The sequence below is a fragment of the Dermacentor andersoni genome, chromosome 2, assembly GCF_023375885.2.
Source record: "Dermacentor andersoni chromosome 2, qqDerAnde1_hic_scaffold, whole genome shotgun sequence".
NCBI classification, from domain to species: Eukaryota; Metazoa; Arthropoda; class Arachnida; order Ixodida; family Ixodidae; genus Dermacentor; species Dermacentor andersoni.
The window spans coordinates 184051786-184079479 of NC_092815.1; the positions used below are offsets into that span (position 1 = coordinate 184051786).

Genomic DNA, 27694 nt, shown 5'->3' on the forward strand with positions numbered 1-27694 from the left:
CTTTACTCAGTGCTAAAGGGACTTTACCTAGTGCTCGACCGTTGTGATTGTGTTGCTGGTATATAATTTTTAAAGGAAACGCAACATGAACGAGCGATATCTTTGCATGAAGTCATGCAGACCGATAGTTTTCATGCGCTAATAGAAGGACAATGATGCAATGTCCATGCAATCATTCACGAAATCTAGCGTGGTTAAATAGGTTGTAAAGGTATAACGATGAATGGTACTTGGAATGACCAGAGTTTTATTCTAGATGGAAAACATGGGCGTGTCCATTTCCCTTCCGTATATAAACCCATGTATTGACAGCCAGACGGGAATTTCACAATATTTACAACTTCACTGTGCAGCAAGAGTTAGCAGAAGGAGGAGTTGAGTGTCTCATAAAAATGCTTGAATTCGCAGTGCTCCCCTGCACTGGACCACGTGTATTAGCGTGTGGTTCTGGAAGTGTGTTGGCTACCTGGAGGTGAAATGCACCATTAGATCTGAGGGAGGAGAAATTCCCACACATATGCATTCTGCCAGATATTCCAGATTTAGAAAACCAGAGGAAAGCTTGTAAACCTATCAAATAGCAACTTTATTTGATAAAGCTAAGGTTGTTCCCAGCAAAGAAGCACCTGCTTCGACAAAAGCTGTAAGCTGAAGTAAACGCTAGACTTAAGAAAGTGCGTGCTCTGACGTTATACATGAGTAATAAACACGATTGGACTACACAGATGAAGGCAGTGCTGCCTCATCTCAAAATATCGTTGTTACCTTTTGAGAGAGAGAGAGAGAGAGAGAGGGCTCTTTATTAGAAAAACAGAGAATTTTGCCGGCGCGTATATAACCGCTGGCATGCTACTCTGTATAGGGATGGGGAATGGGATGAAAAGATTCCAGAAAAGAGTGGGAGAAAAAAAAGGATAAAAGTAAATATTAAATGTCCGAGTGGACCTGATACTAATATTTACAGGTGACATGGCGGTTAAATTTAGGCTTTTGTATAGGAAGGATGCAATTTTTAAAGCTTTCCTATTTGACCAATTTCTGTCAGGTATTTGAACAATAAATCCAAAACCCGTCGCTGTTTCGAAGGGCCGGGCATTGGACCTAAGATGCTCGGTAACGTTAACGGTTCGTGGCAAATCATGTCCATTTGGTGCTCTAAAAATTGTCTCTCGTCGCGGTACGCGGGGCATTCTAGTAATATGTGCTCAATTGTCTCTAAGTTGCGACAGTTATCACAGTATGGGTTAGTGGTTAATCCTATGCGGTACAGATAATTGTTCGTGTATGCCACGTTCAGTCGAAGACGATGGTACAATGTCTCTAAGTGTCGAGGAAGTGGTCGTGGTATTTTTGGTCTCATATCTGGGTCAATGTAACGTAGGAAGTTATCTTGGTGAAGCGGCGGATTCAAGATGCGGTCTTTTTCTTGATAGGCATATTTTTTTGCCATGTTTGAAGCGTCGGCTTTTGTAAAATATGTTCTTTTGAACTTGCGGTATTGGAGTCCATTTCTGGCAGCTTCGTCCGCTCTTTCATTTCCCGAAATGCCGGCATGGCCAGGTATCCACTGGAACTTTATGCAATGCCCAGCAACCTTAGCCCTGTGGTGAAGATAAGCAATGTCAAATGCTGATGGTTGATTATTGCAACGCTTGTGCCTGTTCCACATACTTTGTAGGGCTGCTTTTGAGTCTGTGAAAATCACCCATGTCTTTGGCGGTTGCTGTCGAAGTACATACACAAGGGCCTCCTTAATGCCATATAGCTACGCTGAAGTAGATGATGTCGCTCGCTCAAGACGAAAGGAGAATCGTTGTCCTGTAGAGGGAACAAAAAGTCCGCATGATGAACGATGTGGAGTTGTAGAGCCATCTGTGAAAATGTGCGTTGCGGCTGCGTATTCTTTGTGCATATATTCTAAAGCTATCTGATAAGTTGCTGCTTGAGGCATTTTCTTTTTCGCACTGATTCCAGGTATATATGGCACGATTTCCAGTGGGGACAGTGTCCATGGTGAAATGTTTCGCGGCATAATTTGTGACGCCTGAGCAGGAATCGAAATAGATATGCTTCCGACGGCCTGCCTAAAGCTAGATGTAGCACGGGTTCTGGAAATATCCTTTAAAAAGTGAGTCTTCGTATGAATGACGTGGCGGAGGTGTATCCGAAGTGTCTCCTGTGAACATAGCACTTCCAGAGGCAGGCATCCAGCTTCTGCTACAGTCCCTGACCGGGACGACCCCTTCGGAAGGCCAAGACATACGCGAAGGCAGTTGTTTCGTGCTGCCTCTAGTTTTCTCTTGCTTGTGGGAGATATTTTGTGCAGGATCGGGAGGTAATATCGTAGTGTTCCGTCGACGTAGGCCTTATGGAGGAGCACCATTGATCTACAGTTGCTGCCCCACTGTGATCCGGCTAAAAATCGGAATACATGCGACGCCGAGGAAATCTTCTCACTCAGTTTTTTCACTTGGGGCGACCATGTGAGGTTCCTATCGATCGTCACTCCAAGAAACCTTTGCGTCTTGACGTATGGAAGGGCACGACCACTAGTGGGTATTTTTCCATACACCTCCGCGTGAAAGCCATGGCAACGCTTTTGTCGGGGGACAATTTCAGACCCCCTGGATTTAGGTAGGCCGATATATTTGCTAGCGCTCTCTGGAGGCGTTGTTGGGTGGTACTGCGGGAACGTGCTGCACTCCAAATGCAGATGTCGTCCGCATACAATGTGATTTTGACGCCAGGGGGCAGGTTTCTTTTCAGATGGATGAGGACTAAATTAAATTATACCGGGCTTAACACAGCTCCTTGTGGCACTCCCTTCTCGACGGCATAAAGCGCCGTGGGGCCATCCGGGGTACACATGAAAAGTTGGCGTCCTTGAAGATAGTCTTCAATCCATACGTAGAGCCGTCCTCCAAGACCAAGGGTTTCCAAAGCGTCAAGTATTGCTTTATGATAGACCGAATCATATGCTGCCTTAATGTCTAAGAATAATGCAGTAGGTATGTTGCCAGAGACCAATTCCTCTTCAGTTGATGAGACCAAGGCAATGACATTATCAATTGAGGATCTATTTTGCTGGAAGCCATTCATTTCCTCCGGGTAAACTTTTGCAGTTTCCAGGAACCAATTTAGTCGTTTGTAGATCATATTTTCGAATAGCTTCCCTACGCAGCTAAGCAGAGATATGGGTCTGAAGGAGGCGTAATTTGTTGGCTGCTTCGCTGGTTTCAATATAGGAATGACTTTCGCAAGCTTCCATTCCGTAGGAACCTCCCCAGTTATCCATGAGTTGTTGTAGTACTCCAGAAGGCGTAGGCGAGATGTGTGGCATAGATTTGCGAGCGCTTCATAACTCACGCCGTCATGGCCAGGTGATGATCGCTTGTTCACGTCGCCGATCGCTGCCGTGAGTTCTTCGATGGTGAATGGTAATTCTAAGTCAGGAAGGGTAGCTCGAGGTGGACTAGGCTGACGACTTGCAATTTGCCGCAAAGGTTGTGCCCCGTTGGAAAGGAGCCTGCAGTACTGCTCTGCCACCTCTTTCAGGTATGCGCGCTCATGTAATGAGAGGGCGATAAAAGGATAAAGCTGTTGCGGCTCCTTGCGAATGCCTCTGACGACTCGCCAGATTTTGCTCAGCGGTTGTCGCATGTCCAGTGTTCCACAAAAGTCCCTCCACCTTTCTCGGTCCAGTTTGGTGAGGTAACGTCGTATGTCTTTGTGCCCGTCGACAAGTTCTGAGGTCTTCGATATTCTTAGTACGTAGAGCCTTCCTTTCGGCACGCCTTCGAATGGCACATAACCTTTCAAATTCCTCGTCGTTTGTTGGTACATTACAAAGCTTAGTGGCAGAGCGGGTACTTTGTTTGAGGCAATGAGCTATTGTCGGCATTATTTCTGTATTCGTAGTCGAGGCTGTGATTCCTTTGTCTACGGCTGCTGTGTAAGCTTCCCAGTCTACCAACTTCAGTTTCACTTTTCTGGGCGACGTCGGAAAATGAAGGGCAGAGATTAGGATCGGGTAGTGATCACTACCTCGAGTCTCGAAATCTGTACACCATGCGAACATAGGGGCCACTTGACTTGATACGAATGTGACGTCAATGCAGCTAACAGTCGTCGGATTTTTCAGGTATGTTATGCTGCCGTCGTTCAAGGGCTCTATTGGCCTCGAGCTCCACCACTGGAAAAGCTGGCGCCACCGTCGACGTGACGTGCTATGAGGGATCACGTGGGCATAGCGGCCGCGTCGGCTGCTTCGGGAGCGCCGAAGCGAGCTGAAAACGAAAGTTTAATTTCGCTCGTACGCTTCGGTCCTCATTTAGCGGCGAGATTTTCCCGCTTCGAGTGCCTCCTTTACAACGCTTGAAAGCACTGCAATAGGTAGTGGCTTCCTTTGAAGGCACACAACATGGTAGGCTACTGCACGGTGCCGCAGTGCAGGACGTACGCAACGGAGCCCGGTGTCAGCCTTCACACATACCCACGGGACAAGAGGCTTCGTGAAGCTTGGATCACGAAACTAAGAACCGGCAAGCAGCCATCGGCTACAGCTCGTGTGTGCAGCAAGCACTTCCGCGAGGAAGATTTTTGCTACGGCGTCGGGGCTGCGATGTTCGGTGAGTAGCAGAAAGCGCGCACTGAGACGCTCGCCCGCGCGCGCTGCCCGGCTAAAGACGCTTATCACTCGCAGGCTGGAAAAGGCGCTGGCCTTTACGAGGTGCGATACCATCTCGGAACCTTCCGGTGCGACCTCTTGATCGTCCGCCCCGTCCTCAGCGTCCGCAAAATCGACTGCAGATACGTAAGTCATTGTTTAGACTCGTTGAATGCAATAATATCTACACGATGTTTGCTGGTAAATGTGCATCGCGAGCTAAACGCTGTGGCTGCGGCTCATTTGATGTGTGCTGCATTTATTGTAGCAATAATTTTCTCTCAACCAAGCTTGCGTTCTTCTGACGGAAACGCTATGCGCTAAAAAACAGCGAAGTGCTGTGCGAGCCGAGATTCACAATCGATACCCTGCCTACGGTGGCGGTTTACTTATGCGTAAATGTTCGTATTGCTCCTGGTTTTATTGACACGAAGGCTCAAACATTTGATGCACATGTGTACCAATATTGTAAACAGGCCATTTAATTGTAATCATGGCAGCGAGAAACGAACAACAGATAAGCCCTGTGAGGCATGTTTGACCTTTGCTCGGCCTTCCCTGTTTCTCGCATTTCGAGGGTATTTCGGCTAAAAACAAGCATTTTTGCATCATGCTTCATGATACTTGTAATCTTCCGACACTAATTTCTACTGCGCATGGGTATTTTATTTACTTCTGCTCGATCAGAGTCCATAGCAGCTAGAATACATGTTAAGTTTCAGTGTGTGGGCAACAAGAGAGCTTCATGCAAGCACTATGCCAAACTGTAAACGCAAGTCATTGTCGAAGGGTAACAGCACCTAAAATAACTCATTTTTCTCAATATGCAAGATCTGCTGTGCAGTGCATGACCATTTCTCATGGTGTCAGCATATCAAGAAAAAGTACCTACAACTGTACATTATAATAAGCTTAAAGTAGTATGTAAGGAAGTGCTGTTGCCAAATCTTGGTTATGATGTAATGGTGAATCACAATGTTATATAGTTGTGCCAAGATGCTGCGGTCTTCACCAGACTTGAGTAGTGATGCAATATGTAGTCATCTGTGCTGTAAGAAATGTGTCTGTTAGCTAACCCACTGGAGGAACAATTTGTGCACGTGTCTAAAGAAGTACGCACTAACTTCACGTGGTTTATAACATGACTAGATGAGAATGTGTAAACTTATCAGTAATGATAAATACTACGTCAGTACCTATAAGAATTATTTTGGCAAATCAATTCTGCAGAAACCTGCAAGATGGAGGAAAGTAAATAAATATTTCCCTCTAAAAAATTGTTCTGTATGCGATGAAATAGTATGATAGCAAAAGTAAATGCCACCTTTCTTTGCAGCCAGTTGTGAAGCATGCAAAGTAAAAAAAAATTGAATGCACACAAACCAAGTATTGTTAGCAGTTCTAGTTAGAAAGGAAAGAATGTCAACATCTCTACCTTTAGCTTGAAGTGTTGTTGCTGTGCTGTGGTAATACATGTTCTTCTATATACATTTAGAATTGGTGCTTAACCAAGTCATTTTGCTTCATATTTGTTGTGGGTAATATGCTATGTGCTTTAAGTGTGCACAGAGGACAGACCTCTCGTTTACAGAGGACAGACCCCTGGCCGAGACCTTCCGTAAAGATGATCCTGCAACACTGGCTGTTGAGCCCCAGGCCAGCACCAGCTCCCCCCCCCCCATTCACACTGAGGAAGAACAAGATTCCAGTGAAACCTGCAGCCAAGGTGCGCTAAGAACAAAGGTTAATCTGTATTTTTAATTCATGGGAACACCCATAATAATTATTATTTTCTACTTCAGCCATACCTTCCGACGTCCTTACAGTTAGGACTGACATTGGTGTCCAAGTCAACACCCTTGACGCAGTGCGGAGCCAGCCACTAAGCATTGCTGCGATCCGAGATGAAAAAGCCCTCAATGTTGTTACTGGTCTGCCCTGCTTCCAGCTTTTCTACAACTTGTGTGACCTATATACAGATCGTAGACTACTTTCACATGCAAAGGGATTTTGCATCTCAAATGAAGACGCCGTGCTGCTCACGTTTATGAAGTTGCAGCACAACCTGACATTTTCAGTGTTAGGTGTACTCTTTGGTGTTCATAGAACCACTGCAGCCGACATCTTTAAAGCAAGTGTGACAGTCCTTGCAGCAATATTGCAAGAGGCAGTCTATTGGCCAACAAAAGAAGCTGTCGTTGACAATATGACTGTGTACTTTAAAGATTACACCACTGTACGCGCAGTACTTGACTGTACTGAGATACCATTGCAGAGGCCCAAGGACATGGAGTCTCACTTGCTGACTTACAGTTGGTATAAAGGTACATACACAGCTAAAATTCTTGTCTGTGAGACACCAGGAGGACACATCAGCTATGTCAGCAATGCCTATGGGGGAAGGGCATCCGATTCCTTCATAACTAAGGACTGTAGAGTGTTGGAGAAGTTTCTACCTTCTATAGACAGTGTTATGGTAGATAAGGGTTTTCTGATTGACAAATTATGCCTTGAACACCACATTAAAATGGTGCGTCCACCTTTTTTGAAGAACAAAAAGCAGCTTTCAAAAGATGATGCTGAAAGAAATCAAAGCATTGCTGCAGCACGAGTTCACGTGGAGAGGGCAATCCAGCGAATGAAAGCATTCAAGATTTTGGGAGGAAATGTACGAATAGAACTTTTTCCTTTTATTGATGACATTGTGCAGATCATAGCTGGAATTGTGAACCTTTCTAAGCCAATTTTCAGTGATGACAAGTTTTTAAATTAGGATTTTTTTTTAATACGACAGAGCACGCAACAGAGAGGCCACGTAAACAAGCCTGCATTTATTTTTGGTCATTAGTCGCACCGTCTAGAGAATCTGTAGATGCTGATGTCCTTAATTTTGCTAACAGTGGTTCAGAGGTGAACATGTATTTGCATGAAAACACTTTTTTGATGTAAAAAATCTTCTCTAAGCAACGATCTTGTTGCAGATTACTCGCAATATAGCTCAATAGTGCAATGAATGCGACACTAGGGTTGTTTGTACAGTCTGCACCTTTGCAATCAATTTTCTGTTCATTATTAAAAGCAATGTTCACATCTTGAGTTTCTTAAGGAGTTACATACGGGAGCACATAAGACTTAAAAAAATATACAGCTCGCTCTACAACAGCGCTAAAAAAGTCTCTATCAAAATTAGCTGTTAGCAGCAACACATTCTCGCTGTCCTGAAAAACAAAGAAATCAGCCATCTCTACTTCTAGAATCCCCATTTGCACTTGAATTTGGCAGAAATATCTACTTGTTTTCTTAAGGCTTAACTTGCCGTTGCTCAGTGTTGTTAGCTCCTTAGCCTGAAACCTTTCCAAATTAACTGGGCATTTTACTTCTAGTACTCTGGTAGCACAGCAGCTACAAGTAACAAGTCCATCTGGACTTGCTCCAATACAAGGGTTTTCTTTGGAAATTACAAGGCCTATGCTTTGTAGTTGGAGATTTTGGTGTGTTGTTGTGGCTAAGTAGAAGTCTTTTGCTGTGTTCTCGAGCAAGGATCCTCTTGACATAGCTGGAGTTTGCACCGTTTGTTCCCTCATCACTGACTTTAGCAGAGGGCGCACGTCATGAGGGCCCATTTTTGTTTTCAGTGTATGCACTCGCGTATACACAGAGTAAGCAATAGATGCTGTTATGAGTCCTTTCCTGTAGAGCATCCAGTGTTGTGAGTTCACCTGCTGCTCTGTCAAATGCGTGATTATCTGAATGTTTGATTGTGTGAATGTCTGCTGCAATTGTATATAAATGTCTTCTGTTGAAAGCGCCCCTGCTTCTACTGCCTTGATGACGGCTTCTGTCAGTGCTGGTGGAGTTGCTTCGCAAGACTCTTCCTTATTGTGCTCCAATATTTCTCCACATGCACTATGTTCAGTTGGCATTGGGGTTGTATTTGCTGCATCTGCAGCTCTGCAGTCTTGCTTGCCACTTGAAGATGAGCTGCTGGCTACATCTGCTGGATGCGTGGGGTTTCCTAGAATGCAAGCACATTGTGTAAGTGCCAAAAGTCATGACCGCAGCTTGACAAAATACCGCCACATGAGTGTATGGTATATTGTTGTGCTGTAAAGATGGCAAGCGCACGTACATCAACACTAAAAACAAGAAACAAACACAGACCGTGCTAATGTCATTTGTGTGCCACCTTGTGTGTGCAGTGCAACAATACTGCATACAGTGATGTCATACCAACTAGCCCCAATCGAAGCACTTCTGACAACACATGTACAGTCCAATTTTGCTCATTGTACATAATCTTCCTTGTATTAATGTTTAGACTCTATGACTGTGACTGGGAATTATGTCCACAATTTGTATAAGTGGTTGCTCTATTGTTTTGATTTTATTTACACCTGCAGGTTCTAGTAAAAGATGACTACATGTAGTGCATTGGTCATAAATACAGTTGGCTCATTACCAAAACTTCATTTGTCTGTGTTTTCTTGTAAGCATGTGCTCTAATGTAAAACTGTCAAAAAAGTTTACAGGCCATGGAAGCAGAGATTTAGTTGTAAAATATTTGTTTTAACGTCTTCCTGCAGCTTAAGTGGATAACACAACACAATAAACTTGCAATCCACTACCTATGCAAGTTATGTTTGCAGCAACCAGCACCAAAGTGTGTAGATAACATTAAGTGGTGTATGTGGAAGAATCTCTAGTCAGCCTTACAGGTTCAATGAAATGTACATTGCAGTCCGCTGTTAAAGGAAGCAGGAATTTTAGTGGTGCTACTGAATTGCATGTCACTGCAGGTTTCAAAGTACCTGGGTTTCCTGTTTCTAGCAAGCAAGGTGAAGCAGCAGCAGTTCCTCTCTGAGTGGTTGCACAGTGTGTTAACAAGAATTGGCTAGTACGAAGAGCTGGAGTGCTTCTATAATGAGCGATTCTACCACATATGTTCTCTCTGACAGTGGGTTGTACATTTCTTGGAGTTGGCATTATCTGTGCACAAATGGTGTTGGCAGCCACTCATGGCTTAATGGTAGTAAAGGTGTACTTACTGCTTTCACTGTGCCTGAATGCTGTAGAACTGTAGGGCAAAGCATGCAGCAGCCTGTTTAAGGTGTCATCAGTGGGAAGCTTCACGTGGTCACGCTTCACCTGAAACATTTCAGGAATAAACATCTGTATTTTACTTGGTTCTGCTTTATTTTACTGCTGCTATAACTTTAACATTCCATTAACCAAGTTGAAAGTAATATTTGTTTACCTTTTTTGAACAAGGAAGATCCACAATCTTCCTTGGCACATATTTATCTTTGACACCTGCCTTGAGCTCTTTGCCCCACAGCTGAGGAAGATCAGTGGAAGACAGGATGTCAAAGGTGTCCCTTGCATTAATGTGCAGGAGGAGTGCAACCATGTGCTTGCATTTGTGCAACCTGAATGAAGACATGCAGAACCAGCTGTTAGCTTGGAGTAATATACATGCTTACTGAATGAATCGATGCCATACTAACAGCCATATACACCCACAGAAATGATATTCGGTAATGTACATAGAGTGGCACAATAGAATGCTGCCATGCTAATAACGTAGCGGTGCTTTCTTGTGCTCAGAGACATGCATAGGTGTGCGGTCATTTTACTCACGTTTGTTGAATACTTCAATTCTAGTTGAAAATAAGGGTAACTTAGGGGGCTAATTTTGTTAGTGACAACCATATGAAGCCAGTAGATAATGAAGTCAAGAAAAGCAGGGGTAGTAATTTGTAGTTTTTCTGGTTGGATTATAACAACAAAGTGGTCAACATATTTTATAAAATTTGTAATATTGTTTAAATATACGCTGAAAGTGATCAAAGGATTTCATAAAAAAGTACTTTTAAAATGCAATGCTTCAAAAAATTTGCATTTTAGTATTTACACTTTGTTTTTACCCTGCTTTGCAGCTGCAAGTTGCTACAATAACTTCTCTGTCTTTCACGGAAATTTCCAGCTCATGCGGGTCCTTGTTTAGTGCCGACGTTTGGAGAACAAGCCCAGCAAACGTTATTGTGGCATCTTTCTTCTCCTTCACATTGCATGCTACCACATGTTTCGATTCGTAGACTGCTTCTCCTTCCAACAGCAGTCGCGAAGTCGTGAAGCTTTGGTCTATGAACTTGGTGATGCTCGATAACGGCAAGTTCACTGGAATGGAAAGGAAAGGGTAAGAAGCACATTAAAGAAAGCATGGCATATGCCGATGTTTGTATTAGCAGCAAACAATTAATGTACTGGATCAAGAAAAATAAACAGTGGGGAATAGCTTGCCGAAAAAACCGATAAATATGCAGCGTGACACAACTTGACAAATAATGATATTCAAATGTCCAAGAATTTATAAGAAACGAAATATAAGATTAAATTGTCGCGACGGCACATCAGAAATCGCCGTAGGCGTCGAAGTCCCTAGTTATAAGAAAAATATTTTTGAACAGCTCTGACAGTGTCCAGGCAACAAAGGTTGCTTCTGTACTGCAAAATGCGCATATGCAGCGGCCTAAAGTTCGCGGCACGGTGCGAAAACACGCTCGCAGCGAAACCGAAACTTCATGCGCGGGCGTGCATGCAGACGCTCATTCGGTCGCTGCGAACCATTGCGATCGCTGCATTGTGGTTTCATTCTGTTATGCTCCATATCGTTATACAAACAGCCCACTATCAGAACATATTTCACATAGTCAGCTCTCGGCAATTGCCTACCTTTCACGCAAGTAGCCGGTTCGGGAGATTCCACTGCGGCGACTGCGCCCAGTGGGTGCTCACTGTTGTATTCTGCAAAGATATAGTGACTGTAGACCATTCTGTGCTTTCTGCTTGCCTAAAATTATTATTTAGGCAATAAAAAACTTCTCTCATTTCGAAAGTACTTACAGAAATGTCGGGGAGAGCTCCCGCGTGATGTTCTCAGCGAGCGCTGGCCGCAAAACCTATGGGGAGCGCGTCACGTGATCCCTCATACTACGGCAGCGAGGCGCTTCCGATAGAGGGTGACTCCGTAACTCCTCGCAGCCAATATTGTATTTTGCTAAAAGCTTCGCCAGCTTGGCACCCCGAGCACATGTATGTGAACTACCCCAGATCTCGTTATGTGCGTTGAAATCGCCACAAATAATATGGGGAGAATGAGTGTTTGTCAACAAGTTTTCCAATCTTGTCACGTCGAAAGGTGATCCTGGTTCCAAGAAGACGCCGATCAGGGTAAACACTTTGGATGCAATCACTGTGGTTGCGCAAATATATTCGTTCTTGTCATGTGGTGCTACGTCAATCGCAGAGGCAGGTATGTCGTTGCGAAATCCAACGAGGAGTCGGCTAATTCCATTTTGTCGCCTTGAATGATGAAAATAATACCCCTTTTATCCTAAAGTGCTCGTCGACGCGAGACTCGGAAATGACTAAAAAAGGGAATCGGTACATTCGCGTAAGATGCTTAAAGTCTGCTAACTTCGAGCGCAAGCCTCGAGCGTTCCACTGGAATATAGTACATCTGCGGAAGTGTTTGTTGGTGGACACCGCTTGTGAGACGCTTGTTGGCGAAGCCATCGTTGCTACTGCGAAGAATCACGGCTTTGCGCCGTGAAAGAAGACGACACTAGCGGTCCCAAAGCCAGGACGGCCTCTACTTCAGGGATGCTCTTAAACGATGGGCTGGCACGGAGAATAGCCTTGATTGCGGCGAACATCATGGGAATCAGCATACTCGATATCTCATTTGCAGTGATACCATCTAACAACTTTTCTTGGTTCTTCCTGTTCTTCTGCTGCGACCTTGAGGACACCTGTTGCTGTCGTGGGCTTGAGGTTATATCACTTGAGTGCTTTGATGGATTCGTTGCAGTTGAAGGCCTTTGCTCGTTTTCTTTCACGGCTGAGGCGTAGGACTTTTTCAAAGCCGTGTCGCTGCGCTGCACCGTGTCGTGTTGCTCTTGGTTTGTAGACGTATACATTACATCCGGATTTGGTGGTGGTTCTCGTCGTTTCCGCACTTTTCCTTGGATTTGCTCCATCGTCCGTGCAAGAGTGGCTGATTTCTTCTTAGGACACCCTCCGTATGACGCAGCATGCTCAGCTCCACAGTTTGCACACTGAGGCTGGGAACGTGACGTACACTCCTTATGCGTATGTGGACCAGCGCATATCTTGCAGCGGATGGGGCCTTTACAATATTTCGCTATATGTCCATGTCTTTGACATCTGAAACATTGAGTACCTTTTGTTGAGTACATTGAGTACATCATTACCTTTTGCTCTCCTATTCGCCGCATAAACGCTATGTATTAAGACATAGTCTCAATGTTGAGTGCAATGCCTTTGTCACTGGCTAGCTAATAAAGTGGTGTATGTGTCTCCACATTGGTTCTCCACATTGTTCACTGTACGTGACTTTCGCCGGGCGATAATGGCGTCGTTTTTTTTTTCAGTTTCGGTATGAAAAACATCGATTTTTGCGATTTCTTTTTGACGGATTGAGCTGCATTTCAAGCGCAAGATTTTGCACGGAGGCTACTGCATGTCTAAGTTATCTGCAACTAGACTTTTTAGGCCGTCGAAAATTTCGTTGCAGTTGGCCTTTAACGCTGTCACGTTATTATCTATCTATCTATCTATCTATCTATCTATCTATCTATCTATCTATCTATCTATCTATCTATCTATCTATCTATCTATCTATCTATCTATCTATCTATCTATCTATCTATCTATCTATCCGTCTGTCCGTCTATCCGCCAGTCTGTCTATCCGTCCGTCCGTCCGTCCGTCCGTCCGTCCGTCCGTCCGTCCGTCCGTCCATCTGTCTGTCTGTCTGTGTGTCTGTCTGTCTGTCTGTCTGTCTGTCTGTCTGTCTGTCTGTCTGTCTGTCTGTCTGTCTGTCTGTCTGTCTGTCTGTCTGTCTAGCACTAGCGGGTGCACATAACGACTCGAAAAGAGATATTGAGGGAAGCACGGACAAAACGGGGCAAAAAAGAACAACATGCAATGCAGGAATCAGTAAAAGGACGAGGCGGAGGAAGGAGGCAAACATCCTGGAAAAGGCCATCGCACGTCAGCAACTTCCTCACTAGCGCGGCTAGAGACGCTGCGAGTGCCGCTCGCATGACGTCAGGGCCAAGACTAGCCGGGACGCGCGTTTCTATTTACGCCCAACACAGTGCTAAAGCTTTACTCAGTGCTAAAGGGACTTTACCTAGTGCTCGACCGTTGCGCCGTCATGCACCGCTCGCGTGTACTACGTTTCTAGGTACGTTTTTCCTGAGGTGCCACGGTGAGCGCCCTAGATCATCCTAGGCCCTTGCTGGGACTAGGGAGATGTTATACCTGGGTGCACGATCTGCACAGCCAGCTGTCGCTAAGAGAAAATATGTTTTTCAAAACACGCCGCCTAGACTATTTCGAAGTAAAAGTTGTGTGGGGAAGCTGAAGTAACACTGGGCGAATTTTCTTCAGTCTAGATAAGGTCAGGACGTGATAAGAAGTTGGTTTTGGTATGCGAGGCGCTTCGATCTACAAATTTAAGTTGGGATATTCGTAGGATTTGGAGGTTTTCTCGCTCCGCATGCCATATCCTCGCTGCAGTGAAGAGTGCTTTTCTTCTTTACGTCACTATCTCTCTTCCAACCGAAACAGTCGCACGGCACAGGCGCCAGATACGACGCATACTAAACAAACTCTCGTGCGACGTCCAGGAACAAACAAGAAAAGAAAAATCACGCTGAAATTTTTCTGGGAGTTGGACTAAGTATGCGTAAGCATTGTGCCACTTGCTCATCTCCAGGCAGCCCGGGGTCATTACCAATGTTATGAAACTGGATTAGGCCAGCACTAACAATAGCGTATTGGCGACACGAACTGGTGTCGATGGCGGGGCCAGGGGCATTGATGACGCAAGCAATGTTCTGCAGGTGAAGGCACCAGGTGCGCTGATGACGCTCCTATCACTATAAGCCTTCATCGCTCTTTAGCGCCTTATCCATTTCATTTCATTTCATTTCTTTAAAGACCCCCGTAGTAGGTGTATTGCATAAGGGGTGGGGATACAACATATACAAACCAGTGTTATAATGCATTCAATTCTGTAAATAAAAAAAGTTGTTACATGTTGAACAAATAGTGAAGAGCAGGGGATGGTAGCGATTTGATGAGGAAGGCCCATTCCAGTCTTTAGATAGTCGGTCGAAAAATGAGGCTGAAAATGTATTTGTGGTTGTGCTATCTGCTGGGGATGGCCAATGCGTTGTGACAGGCGCGTTGGGGGAACAATGTATGGTAGTCGATTAAGCGTTGAATAGTAGAACCTGTGGAGGAGGGATAGGGTGGCAATGCGGCGACGAATGGATAGAAGCGATAAGGAAGATTCTTTTTTTTAAAGGTGATATGCTGATTTTGTAGAGTATGTGGAATGAATATACCTGGTGGCGCGATTCTGAACTGCCTCGAGGGCACTGGCAAAATATGCTTGATGCGGATCCCAGATGGCAGATGCGTATTCGAGTTTCGTTTTTACCAATGATCTATGGGGTAACAGTTTTACATGCAATGCAGCAAGACGATGGTGACGTCTTAGAAATCCCAATGTTTTGTTAGCCGATGAAATAACATTAGTAACATGCGCATTCCACGTTAAATCATTAGCCAAGGTGATACCTAAGTATTTGTAGGATTCTACTAATTTCACGGTGACGTCACCAATCCGATAAGAAAAGCGAAGCGGGTGATGACGACGTATAAATGAGACAAGTTTGCATTTATTAGAGCTGAGTGTCATCAACCAAAGATCACACCATTATTGTACCCGGTTAAGGGCGGATTGAAGAGTTGTTTGGTCAGTGATGGTACTGACTGCGCGGTAAATAACGCAGTCATTGGTAAACATGCGGACATGGCAGGACACATGCAAGGGTAAGTCGTTAATGTAAATTAAGAAAAGAAGGGGGCGAAGGACAGACCCCAGCGGTACGCCTGATGTGACGAGTGCAATGTTTGAAGCGTGGTTATTAAATGAGACATACTGGGAGCGGTTAGTTAAAAATTGCTCAGGCCATTTTAGGATATCAGGATGGAAATGCAAACAAGAAAGTTTTAGTAATAGGCGTTGGATAGATATTTTGTCAAACGCTTTCGCGTAATCCAAAAATATGGCGTCTGTTTGTATGTAACTGTCAAGATTAGCACGAGCGTCATGAAGAAATAGTGCAAGCTGGGTTTCGCAAGAACGGTCCCTGTGGAAACCCTGCTGCGAAGGATGAAAGAAGTTGTTAGCGTCTAGAAAGTTCATAATATGAGAGTAGATTACATGATCCATGATATTGTAGGGAACACTTGTCAATGAGATGGGGCGGTAATTTAGATGAGAATTTTTTTGCGCGATTTGTAGACTGGAATAACTTACCCCATCTTCCACTCGCCTGGCATGGTGCCTGTGGAAAGCGACTGTGAAAATCATAAATAGAGAAACTCTGCAGAAATGCGTTTCGTGTTTTTTAGTAGGTTAGAGTTAATGCCATCGATGCCAGATGATGAAGACAACTTAATATTTTCTGTCGCAGATCAAAGCCCACGTACTGTGAATGTGATGGCTGACATGTTGCAGTGTATATTTGTGGTTGGCGGTGGAGGAAGTGTGTTCATTTCACTAATGAAGACTGAAGAAAACGCGTTGTTGAGCATATTAGCGCAGGTTAAATCTGTCACCGATTCACCCAGCTCGTTAGCAAGAGCATTGATAGGCGCTTCTTTGGGGTTTATCACCTGCCAGAATTTCCTTGGATTAGTAAGTAAAATGTTTGGCAGGTCATAGTGAAAAAAGGTTCGCTTGGCATCGCGAATTCCAATTAGGTACGCAGTTTCCGAAGCGTAATATTTCTCCTACGCAACTGAGCTTGTCTTAACCTTAGCGTGGCGATAGACTTCCTTTTTTTAATTTTCTAGTCGTTTTAAGGATGCCGTAAACCATGGTTTTTGTTGATTGGATGGGAATGTTATCCTGGGCATAAATTGGTTCTTTAGTTCACGTCGGTTGTTTTTAAACAACAGCCAGTTATCGTAAATCGAATGGTTATGCAATTCACCTGCAAAGGTAGAAAATAATGCGTTTAATTCAGTAATTATAGCCTCGTCGTTGCCTTTTTGATATAAATAAATTGTCTTCTAGTGCATGTCGTGTGGTGGGAGAGCGTAAGTGAAAGCACCACGAATAACGTTGTGATCCCTTATCTCACGGAGACATGTAAGGGATGTTAAGCTTTCAGGATGACTGGTTAGTACAAGATCCGAAATATTGGCGGAGGTCCCCGACACACGGGTTGGCTCCAGTAGTCGCTGTGTTAAATTGTAATTTAAACACACTTCTATAAAGTCGCTCGCCTCAGTTTTACTTGTAAGTAAAGCAGCGCCATTGTCCCAGTCAATGCCGGGAAAATTAAAGTCCCCAAAAAGGAGAATATTTGCATTGGGGTGCTTTGAAGTAACTTCGTTTAATATCTTGTTTAAGAGATGAGAAAAGTCCTGTTGATGGTGAGGGGGCCTGTAACAAACACCCAACAGTACTGCTTGTGGGGAACATTGACATTTTAACCACAGTGTTACAAGGTGGCTGTCAAGGTTAACTCGTGTGCATGGTAATTGTTGGTTCACGGTAATTAGAACACCTCCGCCACGTGCGTCTCTCAGATCGCATCGGCAAACGTCGAAGTTGGAAAGATCGGCCAGGACTTCTGCGTCACTGATTTCTTTTGTAAGCCACGTTTCTGTTAGCATCAGTAAGTTATTGGCGGATAATGACATAAGGTTTGATACGTGTTCACGCTTTGCTAGAAAGCTGCGTATGTTGGTGAAAATTGCTGAAAAATGCAGATTACTACGCGGGATGGCAGTGGATGCGCGTGGAACCATTATGAACCGTGAACGTACTCGGGCGGCAGCTTCATATGGCACAGCCGCGCGGGCCACACCTTGAAAGTGATCTGAGATGCCCACAGAGTGCCGACTGGTCATAGCTTCGCGCGCTAGCTGTGTTCTCGCCGTTTCGTTGGCGTTGAAGCGAGAGGCAGCGCAAAGGGAAATTCGCTCGCTGCTGCGGGCACGATCTCCAGAGTGGTTTTCGCGCTGAGTAAGCACTCAAATGCTTACGCATTTAAAAGTAGGACTTACCTACACCGCCTAAACTCTGCAAATGTGGGCTGGGCCGAGCAGAGTGCGCGCCCAGGCACAGCCAGGTACCCAAAGCCAAATACCTAGAAGAATCCCCGGCGTGTGCCACGGCGTTTTGGTGAAAGAGTACCTGAAACGGTGGCTGTGAACGCAATTTGTTCCCTGAATTGTGCACGATGAGTGGCCCAACGTCCTTGCCCGCCGGCGTATTCTACTGCACGTGCCTAAATCTGAATACCCAGTCACCGAAGTTATCTTTTCGTGTGCATATCTAGTGGCACTTACACAGTATAGTCCAAGTGGTGACGTTGGAGGCCGAAAGAGCATCGAGTGATAGCTGCATTGGGAAAGTCCGTAAAAGAAGGATAAAGGTTCAGAAAGAAAAAAAAATCCAGTGGCTACAATGACCTCCCGTTAGCAGGTCCTGACAGTAGCTCCTCAGGATTAAATAAAGTTCGTTGTCTGTCTGTCTGTGTGCTGTCTGTCTGTCCCGACCCAACCTCTACCCTCAAACAGAAACTTAACAACACACAATAACAACACACTTTATCAACGGATCAACACTATATACAATATATACAGCCCTACAGTGGAGGTCTGCAGGGTGTGTACAAGAGGGTTTTCGTGTATATCCTCCATTTACACGCAGCCTTCGGGGCCGGGCTTCGAACCCGTCCCACTGCAGCACAGTCGCGTAACCCCCAAGCCACTGCGCTACCCCGAAGGGTGTAAGTGTAGGGTTTGAGCTACCTTATATGATTTACGTTGGTGTGATGGCCGAAGCGGGAAGCAAGGCAGAGTAATGCGATCAATAAATAAGCTCGACGGTACGGTGCATTGGTAAATAAAGAAAATGTATTTGCAGATACCATTCGTATCTGGCAATAAGTGTTAATCGAAGCTCTCGGCGACGTTTGTGATGCTGGTATATAATTCTTAAAGAAAACGCAACATGAACGAGCGATATCTTCGCATGAAGTCATGCAGACTGAATAGTTTTCATGCGCTAATAGAAGGACAATGATGCAATGTCCATGCAATCATTCACGAAATCTAGCGTGGTTAAATAGGTTGTAAAGGTATAACGATGAATGATACTTGGAATGACCAGAGTTTTATTCTAGATGGAAAGCATGGGCGTGTCCATTTCCCTTCCGTATATAAACCCATGTATTGACAGCCAGACGGGAATTTCACAATATTTACAACTTCACTGTGCAGCAAGAGTTAGCAGAAGGAGGAGTTGAGTGTCTCATAAAAATGCTTGAATTCGCAGTGCTCCCCTGCACTGGACCACGTGTGTTATCGTGTGGTTCTGGAAGTGTGTTGGCTACCTGGAGGTGAAATGCACCATTAGATCTGAGGGAGGAGAAATTCCGACACATATGCATTCTGCCAGATATTCCAGATTTAGAAAACCAGAGGAAAGCTTGTAAACCTATCAAATAGCAACTTTATTTGATAAAGTCAGGTTGTTCCCTGTAAAGAAGCACCTGCACTGACAAAAGCTCTAAGCTGCAGTAAACGCTAGACTTAAGAAAGTGCGTGCTCTGACGTTATACATGAGTAATAAACACGATTGGACTACACAGATGAAGGCAGTGCTGCCTCATCTCAAAATATCGTTGTTATCTTTTGCTCTCCTATTCGCCGCATAAACGTTATGTATTAAGACATAGTCTCCATGTTGAGTGCAATGCCTTTGTCACTGGCTAGCTAATAAAGATGTGTATATGTCAGCATTAGAATGTATTCTTTGGCTCCTACTTCGTGACTCATGAGCCGTATGTGTTTCCGTAGGGCCGGATCCAGCGCCATAGGGTCAATTGAACTGCAGTTTCTTACAGGGGCATGGACGTCTGCATAAATAAAGTTTCCCATTTTTTACACACTGCAAGTGCCCAGTCTTTATCAATCTCTTAACTCACGGACACAGGAGGCGCACGTTATCCTATTAATTTAATAAAGAGGTGTAAAATCGACGAAAAGCTATTAAACGTGTTTGTGTTTTCTATCCGCCGACACTGAGAAGGCTCGAGCACTGCATAATGCCGTTTCCCTTCGTCGCAGCGCATCGGTGTTACGCGCTAAAGCATACCCAATGTATTGCGGTGAAGCATACCAGTAGTGTAAAGTGGCCAGTGTCACTGGATAGTGCGATACACGCGGTGCTCGCCGCCACGTCCCCTGTCACAGCAAAAATACAGAGGCACCTAATAAATATACTGGCAGACTTTCACAGATATTTCAAACGTAGCTGTGGTGATATGAGCGCTTGTTTCACCAGCCTAGCGCACTGTGTATACAATATAGTAACGGGAATTCGGTACGCGTTCCTTAGTGATATACAAGCAAGCACGTGCCTCAACGTAACTATGAATCTGTGCCATGTAGTCGATCATTATTGCTGTACAGCTTTGACAAGGGTCTATATACGGCTATGAAACCGCATGGCGCCGTCCCTCTTTTTTGCATTTTAACATACAGTTACAAAATGCGTTCCAATTCCACGAATAGTCGACGCGGCTTAATGCTTTGCCAGTGTTGCTACACAGTTGACACAATGATCTACGACTATTAAGGTGCTTAGTGACGTTCAGTTTCCTCACTTTCACACACACACAGTTCAACTCATAAGCTGTTTCCTTTCTCGCGTAAATCTTCTGAAGCATGCGGCACGCGCAACGACACAATGAACAATGCACTTTTGTGCTTTCTCAGAACGTCTGGTTTGCGAGAGCGGCTTTAACTTAAGTACTCTCCGTACACGTATCTACACCTTCTCTCTCCCTTCTCCCTTCCCCCAGCGTAGGTAGCCAACCATACCCTTGACTGGTTAACCTCCCTGCCTTCCCATATTCATCTCTCTCTCTCTCTCTCTCTCTCTCTCTCTCTCTCGCACCGGCACGATGTATGCTGTGCCATTAAATTTGTCCGAGAAGACACCTCGCTTCCAAACGTATCCCGCTGCGAATATCAGAATTTAATATGCTACCTTCGCAAAAAAATGCAACAAACTCACCTCGGACACGGCTTCCTCGCCGCGCCAGCCACGCATTCTTCCATTCTGTGCTCGGCTAGGGACGAACGGAGCTAACATTCTCGCTCGTAGTACGTAGGTGAAAACAAATCTTAAAGATCGAAAGTCCCCACATTTCCTTCTCGCAACCACTGCTCCTCACGCGTGCGTAGAAAGAACGGTTAAATCGAATTTTGATGTGCTTGTTGACAGCACGGGGACTGGTTCTCCACATTGTTCACTGTACGTGACTTTCGCCGGGCGATAATGGCGTCGTTTTTTTTTCAGTTTCGGTATGAAAAACATCGATTTTTACGTGCTCTTTTTGACGGATTCAGCTGCATTTCAAGCGTAAGATTTTGCACGGAGGCTACTGCATGTCTAAGTTATCTGCAGCTAGGCTTTTTAGGCCATCGGAAATTTCGTTGCAGTTGGCCTTTAACGCTGTCACGTTAATATCTATCTATCTATCTATCTATCTATCTATCTATCTATCTATCTATCTATCTATCTATCTATCTATCTATCTATCTATCTATCTATCTATCTATCTATCTATCTATCTATCTATCTATCTATCCGTCTATCCGCCAGTCCGTCTGTCCGTCCGTCCGTCCGTCTGTCCGTCCGTCCGTCCGTGCGTCCGTCCGTCCGGCAGTCCGTCCGTCCGTCCGTCCGTCCGTCCGTCCGTCCGTCCGTCCGTCTGTCTGTCTGTCTGTCTGTCTGTCTGTCTGTCTGTCTGTCTGTCTGTCTGTCTGTCTGTCTGTCTGTCTGTCTGTCTGTCTGTCTGTCTGTCTAGCACTAGCGGGTGCACATGACGACTCGAAAAGAGATATTGAGGGAAGCACGGACAAAACGGGGCAAAAGAGAACAACATGCAATGCAGGTATCAGTAAAAGGACGAGGCGGAGGAAGGAGGTAAACATCCTGGAAAAGGCCATCGCACGTGAACAACTTCCTCACTAGCGCGGCTAGAGACGCCGTGAGTGCCGCTCGCATGACGTCAGGGCCAAGACTAGCCGGGACGCGCGTTTCTATTTACGCCCAACACAGTGCTAAAGCTTTACTCAGTGCTAAAGGGACTTTACCTAGTGCTCGACCGTTGCGCCGTCATGCACCGCTCGCGTGTACTACGTTTCTAGGTACGTTTTTCCTGAAGTGCCACGGTGAGCGCCCTAGATCATCCTAGGCCCTTGTTGGGACTAGGGAGATGTTATGCCTGGGCGCACGATCTGCACAGCCAGCTGTCGCTAAGAGAAAATATGTTTTTCAAAACACGCCGCCTAGATTATTTCGAAGTAAAAGTTGTGTGGGGAAGCTGAAGTAACGCTGGAGGAATTTTCTTCAGTCTAGATAAGGTCTGGACGTGATAAGAAGTTGGTTTTGGTATTCGAGGCGCTTCGATCTACAAATTTAAGTTGTGTTATTCGTAGGATTTGGAGGTTTTCTCGCTCCGCATGCCATATCCTCGCTGCAGTGAAGAGTGCTTTTCTTCTTTACGTCGCTATCTCTCTTCCAACCGAAACAGTAGCACGGCACAGGCGCCACACACGACGCATACTAAACAAACTATCGTGCAACGTCCAGGAACAAACAAGAAAAGAAAAATCACGCTGAAACTTTTCTGGGAGTTGGACTAAGTATGCGTAAGCATTGTGCCACTTGCTCATCTCCAGGCAGCCCGGGGTCTTTACCAATGTTATGAAACTGGATTAGGCCAGCACTAACAATAGCGTATTGGCGACACGAACTGGTGCCGACGGCGGGGCCAGGGGCATTGATGACGCAAGCAATGTTCTGCAGGTGGAGGTGCCAGGTGCGCTGATGACGTTCCCATCACTATAAGTCTTCATCGCTCTTTAGCGCCTTATCCATTTCATTTCATTTCATTTCTTTAAAGACCCCCGTAGTAGGGGTATTGCATAAGGGGTGGGGATACAACATATACAAACCAGTGTTATATGCAGTCAATTCTGTAAATAAAGAAATGTTGTTACAGGTTGAACAAATTGTGAAGAGCAGGGGATGGCAGCGATTTGATGAGGAAGGCCCATTCCAGTCTTTAGATACTCGGTAGAAAAATGAGGCTGAAAATGTATTTGTGGTTGTGCTATCTGCTGGGGATGGCCAATGCGTTGTGACAGGCGCGTTGGGGGAACAATGTATGGTAGTCGATTAAGCGTTGAATAGTAGAACCTGTGGAGGAGGGATAGGGTGGCAATGCGGCGACGAATGGATAGAAGCGATAAGGAAGATTCTTTTTTTTAAAGGTGATATGCTGATTTTGTAGAGTATGTGGAATGAATATACCTGGTGGCGCGATTCTGAACTGCCTCGAGGGCATTGGCGAGATATGCTTGATGCGGATCCCAGATGGCAGATGCGTATTCGAGTTTCGTTTTTACCAATGATCTATAGGGTAACAGTTTTACATGCAATGCAGCAAGACGATGGTGACGTCTTAGAAATCCCAATGTTTTGTTAGCCGATGAAATAACATTAGTAACATGCGCATTCCAGGTTAAATCCTTAGCCAAGGTGATACCTAAGTATTTGTAGGATTCTACTGATTTCACGGTGACGTCACCAATCCGATAAGAAAAGCGAAGTGGGTGATGACGACGTATAAATGAGACAAGTTTGCATTTATTAGAGCTGAGTGTCATCAACCAAAGATCACACCATTATTGTACCCGGTTAAGGGCGGATTGAAGAGTTGTTTGGTCAGTGATGGTACTGACTGCGCGGTAAGTAACGCAGTCATTGGTAAACATGCGGACATGGCGGGACACATGCAAGGGTAAGTCGTTAATGTAAATTAAGAAAAGAAGGGGGCCAAGGACAGACCCCAGCGGTATGCCTGATGTGACGAGTGCAATGTTTGAAGCGTGGTTATTAAATGAGACATACTGGGAGCGGTTAGTTAAAAATTGCTCAGGCCATTTTAGGATATCAGGATGCAAATGCAAACAAGAAAGTTTGTGTAATAGGCGTTGGATAGATATTTTGTCAAACGCTTTCGCGTAATCCAAAAATATGGCGACCGTTTGTATGTAACTGTCAAGATTAGCACGAGTGTCATGAAGAAATAGTGGAAGCTGGGTTTCGCAAGAACGGTGCCTGCGGAACCCGTGCTGCGAAGGATGTAAGAAGTTGTTAGCGTCTAGAAAGTTCATAATATGAGAGTAGATTACATGATCCATGATATTGTCACGAGAGAAAAAGCCAGTCAGTCAGTTCTAAGCGAACAGCCGTTTACAGTTCGTGTTTGCAGCAGCTACCACGCACACTTCTTCTTCCTCGACCTCTAGCGTAACTAGTGCGTGCCATTACCCCTCCCTCCAAAAAAAAAAGAAATAAATAAATAAAGTTGGGGAGATGTTAAATGCCACAAGGAAAAAATAAAATAAATGAGAAAGACAACGGACGAGAGACGACAGGGGCCGCATCACAAAGTTTGTGGATGAGAGTCAGCGCGAATGGTAAGGCTTCATCCTGGTAACATCAACAATGTCAGAGGAACGTGGTCTACGGGAGTGGTGCGAAGTGTCGGCTGGAATAACTTCGTAGTTGACAGGACTTAGACGACGCAAAACTATTAGGGTCCAAAGTATCGGCGCAATAATTCTTCTGACCGGCCTCGTTGACGTATAGGGGTCCAAACCCATACAAGATCTCCTGGGTTGTACGTGACGTCTCGATGCCATATGTTGTATCGACGAGCATCTTGACTTTGTCGGGATAGCATTCGTTGCCGCGCAAGGTGCCGCGCCGCTTCGGCACGCTGAACAAAGGCGTCTGTATCTGGTGCGGTAGGTTGAGACGAAGTTGGTAGGAGCATCACGTCGAGCATAGTGGTGACGTCGCGTCCGTAGACCAGACGAAAAGGAGGAAACCCGGTGGTTTCTTGTAGGGCAGTGTTGTACGCGAATGTCATATACGGGAGCAGTTCGTCCCAATTTTTATGATCCGTGGCAACATACATGGAAAGCATATCCGCAATCGTTTTGTTGAGACGCTCTGTTAAACCGTTAGTCTGCGGGTGATACGCAGTTGCCGTACGGTGCGTTGTTCCGCTCAGCTGCAGAATATCTCGGACCAACTGGGCAGTGAAGGCCGTACCACGGTCTGTGATGACGACAGCGGGAGCACCATGTCGAAGGACGATATTTTTGATAAAGAAGTTAGCAACATCTGAAGCAGTAGCTCGCTGAACGGCTTGTGTTTCGCAGTATCGAGGGAGGTAATCGGTGGCGACGACGATCCAGCGGTTATCAGCCGAAGACTTGGGAAATGGGCCGAGTAAAGCCATCCCGACTTGTCCAAAAGGTGAGCAAGGAGGTCGGACAGGCTGAAGCAGACTGGCTGGTTTTAGTGGTGTAACTTTGCGGAGCTGGCAATCTCGACAACTTCTGACGTACTGCTTCACGGTTTTTGTGAGTTTTCGCCAATAGTACTTCTGCTTGATCCTCGCGAGAGTACGCGTGAAACCAAGATGCCCGGACGTTGGTTCGTCATGGCATGCACGTAGAACGTCGTCGCGGAGAGTAGCGGGAACAACGAGCAGGAAAACGGCTGCCGTAGGGTGAAAGTTCCGCTTGTATAGGATGCCGCCACGTAGGCAGAAAGAAGACAAGTGACGCGCGAACAGCCGTGGGGGTTGTGGGCGGCTTTCTTCAAGGTATTCAATCAAGGGCTGGAGCTCGGAATCTTGGCGTTGCTGTTGAGCAAGGTTTAAAGACGGGAGAGTACAAAGAAAACCAGAATCGCGTCAGTATCTAGTGGTGCGGGTTCGACGGGGGCGCGGGAGAGACAATCGGCGTCAGTGTGTTTCTGGCCAGACTTATAGACGATGGTCACATCAAATTCCTGCAACCGAAGGCTCCATCTTGCGAGACGGCCTGAAGGATCTTTGAGATTCACCAGCCAGCAGAGAGAGTGGTGGTCGCTGACGACACGGAAGGGGCGTCCGTACAGGTATGGGCGGAACTTTTGGATAGCCCATATGACTGCCAGACATTCTTTTTCAGTTGCTGAGTAGCTTTTTTCAGCAGCGGACAAGGTTCGGCTGGCACACGCAATAACGCGCTCAACTCCAGCTTGAAACTGTACGAGTGTGGCTCCGATACCAACGTTACTAGCATCAGTATGCACTTCTGTGTCAGCCTCGGTGTCAAAGTGACCAAGTATCGGTGGTGTCTGTAGACGTCGCTGAAGGTCGTGGAAGGTGTCGGATTGTGTTGGGCCCCAATCAAATGTGACGTCGTTCTTGATGAGTCGTTGCAAAGGTTCGGCAATTTCACAAAAATTGGGTACAAAACGGCGGTAATACGCGCAAAGCCCTAAAAATCGGCGGACATCGTGTTTTGTCTTCGGTATCGGAAACAGAGCAACTGCCAGGGCTTTGTCAGGGTCAGGGCGCACACCTGTGCTGCTGACAATATGACCTAGAAATTTGAGCTCCTCGTAGCCAAAGTGACATTTTTCGGGCTTCAGGGAGGGTCCGGCGGTGCGGATAGCTTGAAGAACCGCCTCAAGCCGCTGGATGTGTTGTTCAAACGTGGTGGAAAAAACAACTACATCGTCTAAGTAGGCTAAACACGAGTTCCACTTGAGGTCAGATAAAACTGTGTCCATCATGCGTTGAAATGTGGCCGGAGCGGAACACAATCCAAAAGGGAGGACCTTAAATTGATAGAGACCGTCGGGTGTTATAAACGCCGTTTTTTCCTGGTCGCGTTCGTCAACTTCAATTTGCCAGTACCCACTACGTAGATCCATTGAAGAAAAGTAACGGGCATGTCGCAGGCGATCCAAGGAGTCGTCAATTCGAGGAAGTGGGTAAACGTCTTTTTTCGTGACCTTGTTCAGTTTGCGATAATCGACACAGAATCTTAGTGAACCGTCTTTCTTTTTAACTAATACAACAGGTGAAGCCCAAGGACTTGTCGATGGTTGAATGACATCATCGTCGAGCATTTGTTTCACTTGATGACGAATAGCATCCTGTTCTCTTTGCGACACGCGATAAGCGTGTTGGCGAACAGGTTGGACGGTCGGTTCAGTGATGATTCTGTGTTTGATTAAAGGAGTCTGTTTGACCTTCGACGTGGTGGCGAAACAGTCGCTAAATGACGAGAGCAGAGTAAGGAGCCTCTCCTTCTCGTTTTGGTCGAGCTGTGGGTTTACGTTGATGTGACTGGTCAAGTCCACATCGCTGGGTTCCGGAATCGAGATTGTCGTTACCGAAGCACAGGCGTTGGACTCGGCCACCGTTTGAAAGTAGGCCATGGTGGTATGCCTCGCAAAGTGTTTGTATTCGCCACTGAAGTTCGTAACTAGAATCGTGGTTTGCCTATGTTGGAGCTCTACGAGACCTCGTGCGACGCCGACTTCGCGATCCAGCAATATGGTGACGTTACCTTCGGCGATGCCTATTCCTAGTTGTTCTTGGGGGCATTCAACGAGGACGAAGATGCTACTTCGAGGCGGTAACGTCACGCAGTCATCGACCACGCGTAAAGCCGCGTGGTGATGTTCATCCACCACATTCGAATCCGAAGAAACATAGTTAGAAAAAGTCACGAACAAGTCACGAAGGTTAATGATCGCCCCATATTCCTGGAGAAAATCCATGCCCAGTATAACTAGCCGAGAACACTTGGGCAGCACAAGGAAAGACGCTACGAAAGTCGAAGTAGAAATTGCAAGTCTCGCGGTGCATCGTCCAATGGGTGACACGAGGTGTCCTCCGGCCGTAATCAGATGTGGGCCGTCCCACGCTTTCAGCACCTTGCGTAGCCGAGTCGCCAGTGAGGCACTCATAACCG

General features: G+C 45.7%; 2 protein-coding genes across 2 annotated transcripts; one reads left to right on the plus strand and one right to left on the minus strand.

Moving 5' to 3' along the window:
- The first annotated feature begins 6657 nt into the window (after window positions 1-6657).
- LOC140212778 (uncharacterized) lies at window positions 6658-7445 on the plus strand. The gene has a single exon (XM_072286601.1). The coding sequence runs from the start codon at window positions 6714-6716 to the stop codon at window positions 7437-7439; it is 726 nt and encodes a 241-aa protein (XP_072142702.1). The 5' UTR covers window positions 6658-6713; the 3' UTR covers window positions 7440-7445.
- A 319-nt stretch (window positions 7446-7764) lies between these two features.
- Window positions 7765-16108, minus strand: LOC126540841 (uncharacterized). Its single transcript, XM_072286194.1, has 5 exons — window positions 16102-16108; window positions 10591-10843; window positions 9921-10092; window positions 9712-9811; window positions 7765-8681 (listed from the first exon to the last, which is right to left on the minus strand). Exons 1-5 carry the CDS (start codon window positions 16106-16108, stop codon window positions 7768-7770), a joined length of 1446 nt encoding a protein of 481 aa, XP_072142295.1. The 3' UTR covers window positions 7765-7767.
- Between the last annotated feature and the right edge of the window lie 11586 nt (window positions 16109-27694).